This window comes from Coenobita brevimanus, chromosome 27, assembly GCF_032717465.1.
Source record: "Coenobita brevimanus isolate Jiangsu-jjx chromosome 27, ASM3271746v2, whole genome shotgun sequence".
NCBI lineage: Eukaryota > Metazoa > Arthropoda > Malacostraca > Decapoda > Coenobitidae > Coenobita > Coenobita brevimanus.
Window position 1 is genome coordinate 35338511 of NC_136980.1, and position 18357 is coordinate 35356867.

At 42.2% G+C, this 18357-nt stretch overlaps 1 protein-coding gene across 1 annotated transcript in view; it reads right to left on the reverse strand.

Moving 5' to 3' along the window:
* ND-42 (NADH dehydrogenase (ubiquinone) subunit ND-42) overlaps positions 1 to 18357 on the reverse strand; it is a 58772-nt gene that overhangs the window by 11242 nt on the left and 29173 nt on the right. Inside the window, exons 5-6 of the mRNA XM_080268410.1 lie at positions 15596 to 15682; positions 6 to 216 (exon numbers count right to left, since the gene is read on the reverse strand). Coding sequence (XP_080124536.1) covers positions 6 to 216; positions 15596 to 15682 — 298 coding nt within the window. The remainder of the gene's footprint in view (positions 1 to 5; positions 217 to 15595; positions 15683 to 18357) is intronic.

Here is an 18357-nt window from a genome sequence, read left to right on the forward strand (position 1 = left end):
TTCACCTTATCTGCTTGAGGAACTGCTGCTTGTAGACCATTTCCATGTAGGTCAAAAACTGGGGCGTGAGGGCCTTGGATGATACCTCATGTGGTCGTCCGCGCGCCTTGATACGCTGTGCCACCAAATCCGCTGGGGAGTCCAGGTAAATCACCAGGTGTGGCCGCAATAGTTCAGGCATACACAACTGCCTGCTTTCATAGTAGTAATCACGCACTAGGGGGAAGAAAGGAAAAGTTCATTAAGCAGAGAACACTTGTAACAGTCACACATTAGGTAAGAGAAAGGAAGAGATCATCAGTGTACAGACACATAATAATAGGCATACACTTAGTACCAGACGGTGCTGGAGAAGGCTGCTCTCGTGTCGTGGCAATAAATTTAAAAACATCCCTCAGTCCCCTCCCTATCAGCAGGAAAAACAAAAACATCAATCTACAGTCCACTCGGTTCATTCAGCTGAGCCTGTGACCACAACACTTATCAGGCAGGAAAGAGGAAAAGATAATTAAATTTACGAGACCATTCAACAGTAGTTATATATTATGGAGGAAAAAGAAATCATTAAGTACTGCAAACACTACTACCATCAGTCACACAGAAGGTAAGAGAAAAGGGAATTATTAAGCAAGACACAACACTCATAAATCATGCACTAGATAACAAACAGTACACGATTACCGAATTAAGAAAACCCTCATAATACAGTAGAGTTGCAATTTACAACAAAGGGAAGCAACAATCTTACAATAACTAGAGCATTTTAATTTCTCTCTGTATTATTCATTAACACAATAATATCACTAAACTGCACAGGAGAAACTACATGGGTGCATTGTGGTATTGGATTCCAGATGGCTGCATTTGTTTACAACTTGTGCAGTGTGCTTTTCTCACTCATTGGTAGGGTTCCTTGACCCTTGACCCAAGTCAACCCATGTGACCCTTTCCAATACCTGTCACTCCCTGCCTCAGCCCCACTGTTGTGTTGACTGTCGTTGTGTCTAGAAGCATTTATATACAACCCGTCCTCGTTATAACAATGAGACGCGTTTGAGAAAACACATCATTGAGCCGGGGTATCGTTAACCGGGGACATTAAACAGAAATTATACAGATATACTGGACAGCCTTGGGCTCCCCACCCAACCATGTCCAAAACCCACCCAAATGAGTGCAAAAACAAGTTTCTAGCTCACCTAAACCTCCAAATAACTTTAAAACAAGCTAAACTAAGCCAAGAAGCAGTCTATAACTCACCTAAACCCAAAAATAAAATCTGAAAATCATAAAAAATAAGTCTGTACCCAAAAATGACAGTGTTCACCCCAGCTATGACTAAAACACATTAATCTAAGTCTAAAAACAGTTTATCAATCAACCTAAACACAAAATTTAAGTCTACAATACTGTATCATCAAAATCAGTTAAAAAAGAAACCATCAGAAAAAACCCATTGGATAACCGGGGACTGACCACTGATGGGCAGGGAAGGGTTTTTCCATCGCTATGGCAGGGTATTGTATAGCGACTGATCGTGTGGTGGGGTATGCGTGTATTAATTTATTTTTTCCTTGCTCATTTCATCCCAGAACTCTAAGCACATGGTTCCAAATTAACTTCGGTTAAAGCCTAGGTCCCCTGAAGTGCTAAGAAAAGAAGAAAAGCAATCATTCCCAAGGAAAAAGTAACATTATTGGACAAAGTGGCATGTGGTGTGGGAGCTTAATGCAAACAAGAGTAATATTCAGACAATCTGATAAAAAGAGTCTCATATATTTAAAATGTGGATTGGCTCTTTGTTGGAGTGATTACAAACTGCAGAGGTTAATGATGAGGGAGTAGTATTTATTTATGTTCTCATGTTTAGCGCAACGAGAGTGAAGAGGGTTTTGCCACCGATTTTTGTTATGAACTGATGGACTCGGGGTTATAAAATTTGGTTCTCATGGTACGTGAAGAGTCTCTGTGTTGACATAAGACGTTAAGTAAGATAATTATGTGAGTTTAATTCTCATGAATTACTATGATATAAACTATACTACAGGTACTTGGCTGACTTGTTTATTATTCATGACGGCTACATTTGTGTTTACCACGGAAGCTATACACAGTCACTCCCAGCTGAAGCTTTCATTGTACTTTTTCATTTATTGCTGATGACTAAAGATAATTTCAAAAAGCTTCACATGCATTTTTTTTTTTTTTTTAAATAAATGTCCCTAAAATATTTTCGGTGAAATATGCGTGATGTCCTGTGGCTATTTTTCCACAAATTGATTATCAGAAAATTTCACCTGGTTGGTACTGGGGGCTTTGTAGGTTATACAATTCTAGGTGGTTATAATCATGGGGTACACTGGGAGATAAAACCACCTGGTTAGGTTTGGTTAGGATGCACTGATGTGCCTAGCCAAAGTGATCCTATGTACTGCAATCACACTGCAGTGGGAACCTAGGACAGAAATACTGAGAGGAACTGATCTTTATATATAATTTTAAGGAAAAGTATGGGGTTCCCAGATCTAACCGCTTATTTTACCTGTAAATATATATCACATGTTAGCAGGAACTTGATTCAACTCAAAATTCTACACAACCTATCTCATGTTGTACACACACCCTGCTGTAGTATAATCGTTTTTTTTTTTCCCACTTGGCGTAAATCTCAACAACTGATATCCCCGCCACCTGAGTGGGGAAGGAAAATACAGAATCACTTTATTTCTTCATAATCATTCCTCAAACAAACACATTCCAAATATTTTCGCCCTCTCATGAAGATTATGAATAAATGTATATGAAGATTATGAATAAATGTATATGAAGATTATGAATAAATGTATACGAACATTATGACTAAGTGAAGAAGCACTCTAGGCAAAATGAAAAATGTTATCATGCTAGAACATACACAAAACAAGCAATTTTTAAAAATGAGTGCATAAACATTTCCACGACAAGACTTGCTTTATCAGTCATCCAGAGGCACTTATTGTAATCATACTGACTTCTACATATCAGTATCCAATTCTATGAGTGAGGTCTATATCTATCTACAATATCTATTGCCAGATGCCTTAATCCCATAAGGGGTGGTCAAGAACAAATCGCCTCCATGCCACCCTGTCCCCTGCCATTTCACTGCCCTGCTCCCAGCTCACACCCCCCTCTCTCATATACCTCTCCACTCCATCCCATTCTTGGCCTCCCCCTCCCCCTCCCCCTTCCCCCATCCACCTCACTCATGTACACTTTCCTCATCAGTCTCTCCATCCTCTCCACATGGCCAAACCACCTCAATGTGTTTCTCCTAACACTTTCTATCACATCCACACCACAACGCTCCTTCACTTCCTCATTTGTCAGTCTCTCTCTCCATGTAACTCCACAAGCTCCTTCCAAATAGCTCATTTCCACTGCTCTCACTCCTGACCTCTGTCCCTCACACAAGGTCCAAGCTTCACTTCCATACATTAGAGCTGGTTTTACAATACTGTCATGTAGTGACTCCTTTACTTCCAAGCTCACTTCCCTGTTTCTTATCACTCCTTTCAAGGAACCAGCAACCCTTCTTCCTTGTTGTACCCTTTCAAGCACTTCACCCTCCAAACATCCACCCTAACTCATCACACTACCCAAGTACTTAAATGCAATCACATTTTCCAATTCCTCACCATCCAGCCTCACTGCACATTCACTGACTTCACCTCTCTCAAAGACCATAACTTTACTCTTCCCTTCATTCACCTTTAGATTCCATTTCTTACACACTCTCCCAAACTCATCCACCAAGCCTTGCAGCTCCCCTTCATCTTCTCTTAACAACACAGTATCATCTGCAAACAACAGTACAGGGAGTTTCGAAACATTGCCCTCTCTCACTAGGGCCACTCCAACATCCACTGCCCTACCTTGTATCTCTTGAATAACCCCATCCATATACAGATTGAACAACCATGGAGACATGACACATCCCTGTTTCAATCCAACATTCAAATAGAAAATTTCACTCCATTCATTAACCTCACGCACTGCAGCCTTAGCACCCTCATACATGCTCTTAACGGCATTCAACAACTTCCCATTTACTCCATACATTCTTACTATTTTCCACATTCCATGTCTATCTACCCTGTCATATGTTTTCTCCAAATCCATGAAGGCCGCATACAACTTCTTTCCCTTCTCTAGAAACTTTTCCACTAAAGACCTAAGAATGAATATCTGATCTACACAACCTCTTCCCTTCCTAAAATCTCCCTGTTCTTCTCCAACTAATTCCTCTGTTATTTCCCTACCTCTGTCAATAAGTATCCTACCATACACTTTTCCTATTACATTAAGAAGACAAATACGCCTATGATTCCCACACCTTTCTTTTTCCCCTTTTCCTTTGTACAGGGGAATAATTGTACCTGACTTCTAATCCTTCAGGACTCTACCTTCCTCGAAGGCCAATCTGCACATTTCCCATATCCATTCTACCACTATCACTCCCTCAATTCCTGGGGCTTTCCCCATTTTGAATTTCTTCATTGCTTCCACTACTTACATCCCACTATATATTGCACATAATATAAAGTAATATTACAAATGAGTGAAATAACACACTGAGTGAATGGTTGTGAAGATACCAGCTGTGTGTATTCTGTGCATTCGTTCTTTTATGCCAGAATATATTTACGTGCCACTGGGTATGAACCATGACGAATTGGTTTCATGAGGGCAAAAATGAGAATACATACAGTACATTAATCAAATTACCTAACCCATATTTCACAGCAAGTAACCATGGTTGGTGACAAGAGCTAAAATAAAAGATAATGCAAGATAATGGAAAATTACGAGAGACAAAGATACGACCATACGAACTGAACAGACACGACAGAAGCAGCAAATGGGAGGTGCCTGTTTGCTCCACCTGTCAGGACTACATATTATAAATACAAATCATAATAGATAGCATGATTGATAGATAGATAGATAGATATATAGAAGCACCAAGCCAGGGTGTGAGATAGTAGTGTATCAGCGAGAATCAAGCAAAAGGAACTTAGCTTGCAACTCTTAAAGTGAAGGAATGCTGGTCCTGCACTGGAAGCTGTACATACACACAGACATACAGTGTTCTAGATGTTTCCACGACAGTATAGCACGCATGACACGACCCCTGCTAAACGAGAATGTAGCAATCAGAGCTCAGAACGGGGCAAGCCAAAGAACCGGCAGGTAGTGGAGAGATCAAATAAGAAGAGGGGTCCGACTAGACTTAGTTAGTAAATTAAGTCCCTGTGTAATACACACGCTGCTCAACTTAGACTTTCTTTGAAGATAATAAATCAAGGTCAACTCCCTGTATTCATCTTTAACTCCTCCTGCTCTTCAATTACCAAAATAACTTTAACCAAAACTCAAGACTCACCTATTACAAGACTAAAGAGTTACATATATTTAAATGGTGGCTACGAAGTTCCAACACACCTGATGGACTCGATTCAGCTTTAATGTCTTGTATTTTTCAACAATGCCACAACATGACTACTCAAATATGTTGTCATTAAGAATCCACTGGCAACTAAGTATTCTTTTGACAATATATCGGAAGGGAGGTTGTGGAAATGGTATGCTATAATTTTATTCAGATTGTTTTCGTGTTCAAATGAAAGAGCAGGACAAAAAAATTACACAGAAAATCCACTCATTCGATGTAGTGCTGTGCTCGGATGCCTCCCCTTTGCCCTTTTCCTTCTTTCTTTCCATCCTTCCTTTTCTGTCTTTCTTTCCTTCATTCTTTCCTCTTCCTTCTGCCTGTGGGTGACTCTACACTGAATGACAAGCCAAATGGTTTCCTGTACACCAGGAAACCATTTGCTACACTAGGTGGTAACCATATAACCAAATTATGGCACCTGGTGGTTTAGTGGGCAATTAAGGCACTCCAACCAGAATCAGCTGGTTCAGGTTTATAACCATGGGCGGGTGGTTGGGGTTTATTGCTCATGTAATGCCACTTACAAATGAGTGAGGCTGCTTACTCTCATCTTCAATGTCAGGACCAACTGGCCTAGCCCTGGGCTCTTATGCTCCTCATAAGGCAACACTGAATTAGATGATGATGATGAAAAAAGCCTTTATTTGTGTTGTCACCAGTCACTCTTAGCACCAAGTTATTTTCCTCCACAAGAAGTCCATTTAAAATTTAGATTACTTAAACATCACAGGGTTTGTACATTAACAAATGGCTCCTAAATTATGTATCTCTACCTTAACCTGTCCTATCACTCCGGTACGGGCTGTGGACCCTCCAGGGAAACGTCGTCTGTGGCATTTTGGAGCCGCGGACTGGGAGGCCCTCAGGCAGTACTTCTTTGATTTTCCCTGGAATGATTATTGCTTCCATGGCCGTGAGCCATCTGAGTGTGCCTTGCACATTACGGAGGTTATTCTCTCGGGCATGGAAGCATACATTCCTTTCTCATATCCTTTGACTAACGCAAGAAAGCCTTGGTTTAATCACGCTTGTTCTAATGCTGTCCGCAACAAGGAGAGGGCCTACAAAAGGTACCGGAGCCAACCCACCCCTGAATCACATCATCTTTACGTTTCTGCCCGTAATCATGCTAAGTCTGTTCTTCGCTCTACTAAAAATAATTTCATCCATACTAAATGCTCTCAACTCTCCAACTCGAATTCTTCCCGCTCCTTCTGGCACCTTGCCAAAAATCTTTCTAACAACTTTACCTCATCATCCTTCCCTCCTCTTTTCTACTCTGATGGTTCTGTAGCTATTTCTTCTACTGATAAAGCAGATCTCTTCGCACAGACTTTCTCCTCCAATTCCACCTTAGACGATTCCGGTGCTGTTCCTTCATCACTTCCCCCCTCTGACTTCCTCATGGCTGACATTAAAATTTCTTCATTGGATGTATTTTCTGCCATCACTGGCCTCAGTACTAACAAGGCATATGGGCCTGATGGGGTCCCTCCTGTTGTTCTCAAGAACTGTGCTTCTGTGATTACACCCTGCCTAGGCAAACTCTTTCGCCTTTGTCTGTCAACTTGTACCTTTCCTTCTTGCTGGAAGTTTGCTCTCATTCAGCCAGTCCCAAAGAAGGATGACCACTCCCAACCCTCCAACTATCGTCCAATTGCTTTAACGTCCTGTATTTCAAAAGTTTTTGAGTCAATTCTTAATAGAAAAATTTTAAGGCATCTTTCCTATCACAACCTTCTTTCCGATTGTCAGTATGGGTTCCGTCAGGGACGCTCCACTGGCGATCTTCTCACCTACCTTTCAGACTCCTGGTCATCCTCCTTTCGGGACTTTGGCGAAAGCTTTGCCATTGCACTTGACATCTCAAAGGCTTTCGATCGAGTCTGGCATAAATCTTTAATTTCCAAACTGCCCTCCTACGGTTTCTATCCTTCTATCTGTGCCTTCATCGCTAGCTTCCTTTCTGGTCGTTCTATAGCCGCTGTTGTAGACGGCCATCGTTCTTCTCCTAGATCTATCAACAGTGGTGTTCCTCAGGGCTCTGTCCTATCACCAACTCTCTTCCTTTTATTCATCAATGACCTTCTAAACTGTACATCTAACCCTATCCACTCATACGCTGATGACTCCACCCTTCACCTTTCCATTCGGTTCCCGCAACGCCCATCTCAACAGTTACTTCAACAAACAAGGGATGAGGCTATGGCACACCTAATGTCTGACTTGGCTCGTATCTCTGACTGGGGTAAAAATAATATGGTCGTCTTTAATGCATCTAAGACTCAGTTCTTACACCTATCAACCCGACAAAATCTTCCACAGGTATACCCACTAATGTTTAATAATATTCAGCTTAATCCTGCATCATCCTTGAACATGCTTGGGGTTTCATTTACTCGGGACTTATCTTGGAAAGATCATATTACATCTCTTGTAAAATCTGCTTCCAAGAGATTGGGTGTGCTAAGCCGACTCCGCCCTTTCTTTACCCCTGCACAATTGTTGACTCTATACAGGGGTTTTATCCGCCCCTGTGTGGAGTACAACTCTCATGTGTGGGGAGGCTCCCCACATACAGCTCTTCTCAATAGGGTGGAGTCAAAGGCTTTTCGTCTCATTAACTCTCCTCCTCTTACTGACTCCCTTCAACCTCTGTCTCTTCGCCGCACTGTTGCATCTTTATCTCTTTTCTATCGCTACTTTAATGGTCACTGTTCCTCTGAACTGTCTGCGTGCATTCCTCCACCTCTACGACGGGCGCGTAGCACCCGTCTGGCAGCAAACTCTCATCCCTTTTCTGTCCAACTCTCTAATGCAAGAGTTAACCGTTACTCCCAGTCTTTCATTTATGCAACAGGTCAGCTCTGGAACTGTCTCCCTCTGTCTGTATTTCCTGCTGCCTATGATCTCCAGTCTTTCAAACGCAGTGTGTCCAGGCATCTCAAAATGATTGGATCTTGATTTTGGCTCTCTATTGTATTTTGTTTTTCTCTTGGAGGGAACTGTTACTGCGGGCTCATGGCCTTTGGTTCCTTCTTCCTCGCATTAAAAAAGAAAAAAAAAAAAAAAAAAAAAAAAAAAGTGGCTTAGGCTGTCTAGTAGAGATTGTATGTAGGGTAAGATGTGCTTGTAAGTGTGACTGTAGTGTTGGAGTGGCTTTGGATGTGTGTGTAGTCTGTGAACCAAGTGTAACTGGCCCGCACAGGCTGACTGGGTGCAAGCATACTTTATAGTATGCGACACTGGCTCAACCACAGCACCCCTTTTGTCCGCCATTGCAGTATGTGGCCAGAAGAACGCTCACAAAGTTTATTACCCTGGCGGGGGGCGAACCCTTGTTCTTCAGTGTACGAAAATGCACACTTTACCACTGTACCACAGAGGCTCCCCTGCACATATACAGTAATGACCCCAAATTAAAAAAAATTCCACACACTCAAGAGACTCTCCAGTAAAGACAATCCTTTCTCATTTCTCTGCCTCTGCATGCTCTCCCCTACACACTACACACACAAAAGTCTGCGTTATTTTGCAGCCCACCTCTAATGCCACTATATCTCTTATGCACCCTCTTAAAACAAACGCAGCACAAGATGGAGTTACTTCCCACAACCTTGTCTCAAACTGTATACGGCCACTTCACCATTACAATAATAAATATAAATTCATCATCATCATCACCTGAATCTCCTTTCTCACCTGAGGGTAATGTCCAGAAAGCCCAATTCGTCCAATCCAATGGGCCACGCTTCCATTCACACATCATTCAAGCCCTGGGAATCCTGGCTCTATCTGAAAAGCCAAAAACATTCACCACATTCTGCAGCTTCACACAAACGCATCTGTCACGAATCAGTTCGCGACATTTCCCTTTTGTGAGAAGCCACGAACTATTAGTGGAAAACTCACTGTGTATCGCTCAGCTAACCGTTTCTCCCTCCATTTCGGAGTATACTTTTCAAATCATTCGTCACCGTTTTCAAAAGGTGACCGATCTAATGCACGTCACTAAGTGCGCTACTGAGCGATACAATTGTTTCTTTATCGTTCGCCTCTGCTTCCCTCAACCGTTAGCCACGCCTTGCGTCCTGCCCATACAATGTATTTGAATTCAGTCCAGTTGTTGCTGCGACGGAGAGAGGTCCTGTGTTAGCAGTGTGAGGTCAGCTAGTACCCAAACTCCACAGTTCTTCAGTACTTCCATCCTAGTTCAGCTTGGGTGATACGCAGCATTCATCGACTATAGTATTTCTTTTGTGTATTTCCTAGTTTTAAGAGTTTAGTTAAGGTGTTTTTCCTAGGCGTAAGTATTTAGCTTTTGTGAGAGTGAGTGAGTGCGTCTCATTGATTTGAAATGTAACGTTAAATTTACTTTTTGTAATTAATAAATTTAACAGTTCTATTTCTTGAGCTCAGTGTAAAGTAAAATCTTGTTTCATTTCTCCATAATTAAGCTTATTTTCCATATAGCTCCTAGCTTGCATAAACGTTTGCTTTCATAACTGGTACTTAGACCAGTCTTGTTGTATTAACTTAAAATCCGTTGTGCCAGGAGTTAATGCATCAGCAAGAACCTGATGTTATTATTATTAGTATTAGTTATTTATTGTCAGGGGTGATGTAACTTTCTCCAGAGGCTAACAGTACAGTAATTCAGCAATTGTGAGTAATTAGTCTCTGCTGCGTACTGTTGAGAAAGTTTTTAAATTCTCGTTCTTAGCAAGTCAGCGTAAAGTAATCGTTGCTTGATGTAGCAAGACAATCATTGTCTCTGCTCTTCAATACTGTTGAATATTGTTATCAATTTAAATAATATTTAACCATTTATATCAAAATTACCCTGATATTATAAAAGCCCCGTGACAATTGGCGACCTCATTCCAGGATATTAACTCCTAGCTCTAAAGCTATTCACGAGATAGTGCTCACTCATTCATATTTAGGTATTTATTATTAAAGTTTATAGGCACAAGTTTACTGGTGGTTACCGTTAATTTAGCAAGTGAGTTTTTGCTTTATTAATCAATAGAGTACTTAACTCTAGTTTATTCTTGGTAACGCCAGACGATTTTATTCGCTCCTGGGAAGTCGGCGTACCCATTGTGTTTATTATTGAGTCTTCCCAGTCATTTACATTTTTTATTTATTCTTTGCCAGTTAACTGGATAAGACAGGTCACCACTAGCTTGTGTCTGTACTCTTTACTTGTGTTTATTAGCATTCGTTTGCGAAGCAGCAATCAGTACTGAGTCGCTAGTTATTTAGATTGAGTTAGCGACATGGCTACCACCATATTTTTACAGGAAGCCAAAGATATGGGTCTTACAGACCCAACTGAAATTAAAGAATACATACTCTCACGGCATAATCAGGAGCAGCAGCGCGAGAATGATGCCCATGAAGAGCGTAAGATTCAGCGCGAATACGAGCGAGAACAGCACGAACAACATGAAAGAGAGCGTGCATATGAACAAGAGCAGCGTGAGAAAGAGCGCGAATACGAGCGTGAACAGCGCGAATACGAGCGTGAACAACGAGACAAAGAACGAGAACATGAACTTGAAGTGCTGAAGCTCAAGCGAGATTCCTTGGGTTCAGACACATTTGGTGCAGTTGGTTCAAGCTCCACGAGCGCTCTCCCTGCACATGTTATGGCAACCCCACACATCAAGCTTCCCCCATACAAAGATGGCGAGCGAATCGAGCCATACATAGCTAGATTTGAAGACATGGCTCAGCTTTACCAGCTTGATGATGCAGCTAAGCGGCTTCAGTTTCTTAGCCTGTTTGAGGACCCTGCCCTCGATATTCTCCACAGAATTCGTGGAGACAATCTCACGTATGAAGTGATGAAAGCTGCACTCATTAAGGCGTGTGGTCTCACAGTAGACGACGCCAAAGCTCAGTTCATGCGAGCTCGTCTCCAAGACAAGGAGACAGCTGTTCAGTTCCTCGACCGTCTCACTGCTTACCTAGGTGAGTGGATGGAGAAAGATGAAACTCCTTCCACGCGTGAGGGGATAATTGACCTTATGCTGCGTACACAGCTAGAGAGGTCATGGCCTGCTGAGCTCATAGCACAGCTTAAGATCTGCCAGGTGAAAGATGCCAGCCAAATGGTAGAGAAGGCTGACGCATTCTTTACTGCATACGGGTATCAAGCTCGTAAGCGAAACACCTGGAGCAGAAAAGATAAATCTGGGAAACCGTCTCAGATTGAATCCCAGCACCAAGGCCATTCTCAGAGTAATGGCCAAGGTCCAAAACCGCAGTGGAAGGACCAGGGGCAAAACACTCAGAAACCTGAGTGGAAGAGGTACAACAAGTACCCTAACCAGCAGCAGTATCAGCCACGCAATCGACCTTCGGGACAAACTTTTTCACCACCAGCTCAAAAGAGGCAGGAAGCGAATGCAGCCTTCATTCCTCAGCAGCAGCACGGTGGTCACATCCCTACCAGTGTGGGTACTTCCCCACAGTTCACTAGTCCCACAGTGACAGTGAACCCCCCTCCACAGATGGCCAATGTTCCATCTTCTCAATATAACCCTCAAGGCACAATGTTTGCCACATCAATTCAGCAGCCTCATGAGTGGCTAGCTGCTTCCTCCACAGGCCCTCCCACAGGTGACAGTACCTTCCTTGTACAGCCAGGGTTTGTGGGAGGCATTCCTGTGAAGGTCCTGAGAGACAATGGTTCCTCAGGTTGCTCTGTTAAGCAGAGTTTAGTTCGGCCTGAGCAGTATACAGGTCGACAGATCCATGCAAAGCTTATTGATGGATCAGTGAGATTGTTCCCTGAGGCATGTATCCAGGTGGCATCTCCATTTTATACTGGTACGACACTTGCGGTTGTCATGCCAGAGCCTCTATTTGACTTTATAGTAGGCAATATTAATGGAGTCAAGGATAGTTGCTCCAATGACGCTACTCAGACTTCGGCTGCTGCGGTAACACGAGCCATGACTGAGGCTCCAGACTGTGTCACCCCAGTGATCATTGAATCGCCGCAAGATCTGATGTGTAGTCAACTTGTGCAAGAACAACATTCTGACCCGACACTTGCTACCGTGCGGAACAAACAAAAGGGTCGAGTGATTAAGTATTCACGGGGAGGTCAAGCCAAGTTCCTTCGCAAACAAGGACGGCTCTACCGTGAGTCACGAACACCCGAGGGCGAGGTTCGATTGCAGTTTGTCGTTCCCGCCAAGTACCGCCTAGCAGTGTTACAATGGGGTCATTGTTCAGCCTCAGGAGGTCACATGGGCAAAAGGAAGACCCAGGGCCGTATCCGAGCTGACTTTTTCTGGCCAGGGATGGGACGAGACATAGATAGTTTTGTCCGTTCCTGCAGTGTGTGTCAAAGTAACACCACTAATCAGGGACATGTCCTTCCTGTGCCATTTGAAACCACACCTGTAATCTCTGAGTCAGTTGAGAGACAGGGTAGTGGTAATGTGGGTGTAGACCTGATGTCTCACCTACTAACTGCTTACTAACTAGCAACTGTTGTATGTTGGGTTCCGTAATAGGCATCCTAAGCAATTTGAGTAATCCAAGGACCAGCCTGATTCCCAGTTAAAAGTGTAGACCAGACGTCTCACTCGTCGGCCCTACAGGACACAGTATATCCAGGGCTAGTACATACATGTATACCATAAGTTAAGGGGGAAGTTTGAGAACCTTGCAGAGACAGTCCGGGGCTGTGTATGAATTACCTTGTGGAATGTCTCGAGCTGTGGGCCTCTCTGAGGATTCCTGGAGAATGCACATTACCCACATGAGTGTTCACACCCACGGTGGGTGTTAAAACGTGACCTGCCCGAGATTGCGTAGCGATTTTCAGCTTCCTGTATTACTCGTAAGTGTAGAGTTAGGTTAACCAGTAAACTGCCCGTTCTAAGCAATTTGTGAATTCAAGAACTGGCACGTTTCCTGGTTAATAATGTTAGGTTAACTAGTAAACTGCCCGTTCTAAGAGATTTGAGTAATTCAAGAATTGGCACATTTCCTAGTTAATAAGCGTTAACCAGTAAGCTATAAGGGTTCTAAGCAATTTGTGAATTCAAGAATTACGTTTCCTGGTTAATAATGACAAGTACTGATTGCTAGGCAGAGAGAGAGAGAGACAGAAATAACAGTTTTGATGCTCCACCTTAATTCCTTTCGCAGGTGTAGCTGGTGGGTGCAGCATTGCCGTGCAGATCAGCTGGCCGTTCCTGTTGCATGCTGCCGCCCCTTCTCTTCTGCCTCGTCATCATTATTTTACTATAAATTTGTATTACTGTGTCATTTTACACATAAGTACAGTTACACTACAACTGTCACACCTACACCGTGTATTACATACACTACACTACATAACAATTAGTTGTTAATGTAAATGTAGCGAACTTTCGCTCAGTTTGACCTGAGTACAGGATTTTCACAGTCGTCACGGAGTTTTTCCCTCAAGCTTGTTTCTATTAACGTAAATACGAGGTTTTTTCGCTCACTGGCGACTGCGACTTTCTCCTGTAGCAGGATAGCACACACACCACAGTGTGAATCTTGTGCGAATGACTTAGGATGTGTACATATATATATATATATATCCACAAATTTTTTCCCATAAGGAAAAAATTTAACTTTCTAAGGGCGTAATGTCACGAATCAGTTCGCGACATTTCCCTTTTGTGAGAAGCCACGAACTATTAGTGGAAAACTCACTGTGTATCGCTCAGCTAACCGTTTCTCCCTCCATTTCGGAGTATACTTTTCAAATCATTCGTCACCGTTTTCAAAAGGTGACCGATTTAATGCACGTCACTAAGTGCGCTACTGAGCGATACAATTGTTTCTTTATCGTTCGCCTCTGCTTCCCTCAACCGTTAGCCACGCCTTGCGTCCTGCCCATACAATGTATTTGAATTCAGTCCAGTTGTTGCTGCGACGGAGAGAGGTCCTGTGTTAGCAGTGTGAGGTCAGCTAGTACCCAAACTCCACAGTTCTTCAGTACTTCCATCCTAGTTCAGCTTGGGTGATACGCAGCATTCATCGACTATAGTATTTCCTTTGTGTATTTCCTAATTTTAAGAGTTTAGTTAAGGTGTTTTTCCTAGGCGTAAGTATTTAGCTTCTGTGTGAGTGAGCGAGTGCGTCTCATTTAATTTGATTTGAATTGTAACGTTAAATTTATTTTTGTAATTAATAAATTTAACAGTTCCTTTCTCGAGCTTAATGTAAAGTAAAATCTTGTTTCATTTCTCCATAATTAAGCTTATTTTCCATATAGCTCCTAGCTTGCATAAACGTTTGCTTTCATAACTGGTACTTAGACCAGTCTTGTTGTATTAACTTAATATCCGTTGTGCCACCTGGGAGTTAAGCATCGGCAAGAACCTGATGTTAGTATTAGTTATTTATTGTCAGGGGTGATGTAACTTTCTCCAGAGGCTAACAGTACAGTAATTCAGCAATTGTGAGTAATTAGTCTCTGCTGTGTACTGTTGAGAAAGTTTATAAATTCTCGTTCTTGAGAATCTTAGCAAGTCAGTGTAAAGTAATCGTTGCTTGATGTAGCAAGACAATCATTGTCTCTGCTCTTCAATATTATTGAATATTATTATCAAATTAAATAATATTTAACCATTTATATCAAAATTACCCTGATATTATAAAAGCCCCGTGACAGCATCCAACAGAGCTAATCCAAATGCTGTCACGTCATGCATCCCCCCCTCACAACACCCATCAAGCCAGCTCGACCTCCCGTCAGCCCCCCAGCCTCACTGACCCCACACCTCTCTTCCTCACACACCCATCCACCACATCCCCCCACCCACCCCAGCTCATCCTGCCCCCTCCCTCCCTCAAATTTCCTCAGACACACCCCCTTCACCACTCTACTATTATCCATATACAAATAAAGAATAAAATCACATCATTTTAAAAAGGCTCCAACATGCTTGTAAATAAATAAATAACCACCCAAACACTTTTCTCCCACCTAATGACAGGATGAGGTGGCTAGGATTTAATCACAAGGAAGCAGCAGGTACAAAAGTTTGGCACCTTTACCAAATGCATATAATGTTAACAGTGAGAACCAAATCTTACCTCCCTTGCTCAGATAGCCAAAGTGGGCCATGGTCTCAACGAAGACAAAATCACTGTACACACTGCGGTCCAGCACCACACCCTGGCCTGGGGAAGAATAGGAAGACTTCAGTATTCTGCCAACACTGCACAATACAGCATTCTACACCGTCATCCATAACGCACTACAGTAATCAGGAAAAATGGATAATCCTCATCATCATTATTATCCTGACTGTCTTTCCCATCAAGAGGATAAGGCGAGGTACAGTCCAGGAAATGAGGAAAGAGATAACCTGATATCATGAGAACCAGCAGCAGCATGGCCAGTGACATGGGTGAGATTATCATTCCGTCATCATTCCATCCCTCGCGGTATTGCCTCCACCTCACTGCCTTATCTACCTATTTATATTTGGGGTACTGCCCTTTACAGACACACTTCATTCACATCTGCCAGAGAAAAGTCAATCCATATACTGTAGTATCCATTTACTACACAGAGAGAGAGAGAGACAGAGACAGAGAGAGAGAGACAGAGAGAGAGAGAGAGATAGAGACAGACAGACAGACAGACAGACAGACAGAGACAAACAGAGACTGACAGACAGAATGCTGCATCTCTATGTTTTTTTGTTTTTTTGTACCAAACATAATTCAGTCTTCAAGTATATACATGTACAGATGAATTCTCCAGGTATGATACTGAAACAATAAATACTTTTCTTAATTTACTACAAACCTCTCTTTCTCTTCTCTAACTAAAGCTTCTTTTTACTTAGGGAAATTTGCCATAATAATAACTCCAATTCCCCTTCTTTTACTCTCAATGCAGTGTATAATGTCAGGGAGGAAAAAAACTAGAAAACATAAATACTGTAGAACTACTATCTCTGCTCTCTGAAATGGAGTAGTTAGACATTATTTCAAATGCTATTTCATCCATCCATCAATCATCCAATCATAGTCAAATCAAACCAAATTAAATGATACAATGCTTCTATTCAAATCTATCTATCTATCTATTGCCAGATGCCTGAATCTATTCAAATCAAACCAATTAAATGACACAATGCTTCTATTCAGCAATCCCCACACTGAGGGTGGCCAGATCTTGTGTTCTATGGACTGGATGCTAAACCAAGAGCCATAACCTGCTAATTTACTTTCCAACAAATGTTTTTTTTTTAAATTGCTGGAAATATGAAAGTCAAGACATGCTGACCTGAAGGAATGTCAGAATTTCAGCTTAGACAATAACGTGCTTGCAGATGAGTTTCCTGCCCATGAGTGACAGCTATGGGGATAATTACCAAGCTAATTTCAGTTAACAGCAGCACCTCCTAGAGATAATGGCAGCCAATTAAACTTAAAAAAAAAAAGTTTCCTTCTCCCTTTCATTAATCAACTTCTTTCCCTCCTAGAGATAATGGTAGCCAATTAAACTAACTTTTAAAAAAATGTTTCCTTCTATCCATCCATCCATCACCTAATCCAACTCCTTTCATTAATCAACTTCTTTCCTCCACATTATTTCATGTATCTCTATTTCTTTTCCTATATAATCATTTCAATCAATGTATATTCCTTAACAGTCTTATTTCTACTGCTCTCATTCCTGAATTTCTAAACTGCTGATACATAACCATATCATACTGATAAAACAATATGGATAGTAACACCCAGGGATATTAAAGGTGGCCCTTCGTGTTGTGCAAAGATGTAGTACAATGCAACCTCTAAAATTCTAAGTGCTTCTGTCCACAAACTATTCAAACTTTAGGCGGAACATTTACCTGGATATCACTGTCAAAATTCTTGTAGTTTGGACGAGTGGATTCATATAGCTTGTGAAAATTTGGATGCAGGCGACTATCCATTCATGAAGAGGAGCCACCAGCTGGGCTTTCGCTGGCTGTGTAGCCAGTGTGTTGCACCAGCAGACGAGGTCTTGGCTGGTGGAGGAAGTAGTACCAAGAAGGAGTTTGAAGATAAAGTTATTGGGCCGATCTTTCAAGCAATCAGAGACGTATCAAATAGACTGGAGGCACTAGAGACCAAGGTCTCATCACCCATGGCGGTCACACAAGATCAGGCCAAGTCATTTGCGGATGCTGTTCGCGGGTCTCTCGTGGGGGGAGGGAAGGATCTGCCTGGGGCGTGATTGAGATCAGTGCTCATGGCCAGAAAAAAGCCATTCATAGTCAGCATGTACTGATTGTGAAACCAGAGAGAAGCGCTAGTGCCCTGACAAATCAGATGGGACCAGAAGACATCAGATCCTTAAGACCAAGGCTGATGGGCTGGTAATGAAGTTCCATCAGCTGAGGCCAAGGGTGAAGCAACTGGGGTGCTGATTGATCATTTTGGCTCTGAGGGCACTTTTTGCATATCAGAGCCAAAGAAAATGTTGCCTAAAATGACCGTGACAGGCCTTTCCTCTTCCTTGGATGACACTGACATCATCCCAAATATTCTGAGAAAAAACAATAAAATTAAGATGCTTGTTGATCGAGGTTGTACCCTCAACCTTCTCTTCACGAGGACAAGGAATGACACTAAAACTGCTGTCTTGAAGATGTCGCCAGAGGTAAGATCCTCCATTGTAGAACAGGGCAATTACACCTATGTGGATCTTACAAGATGCCGCGCTTTCGATAGATTCTGGGTTACACAGTGTCATCACTGTCAAGGCTTTGGTCATACATTTGAGAGATGTTCTAGGAAAAGTGATGAACCTAAATGTGTCTTTTGTGCTGGAGCCCATAAGTCTAAGGACTGTA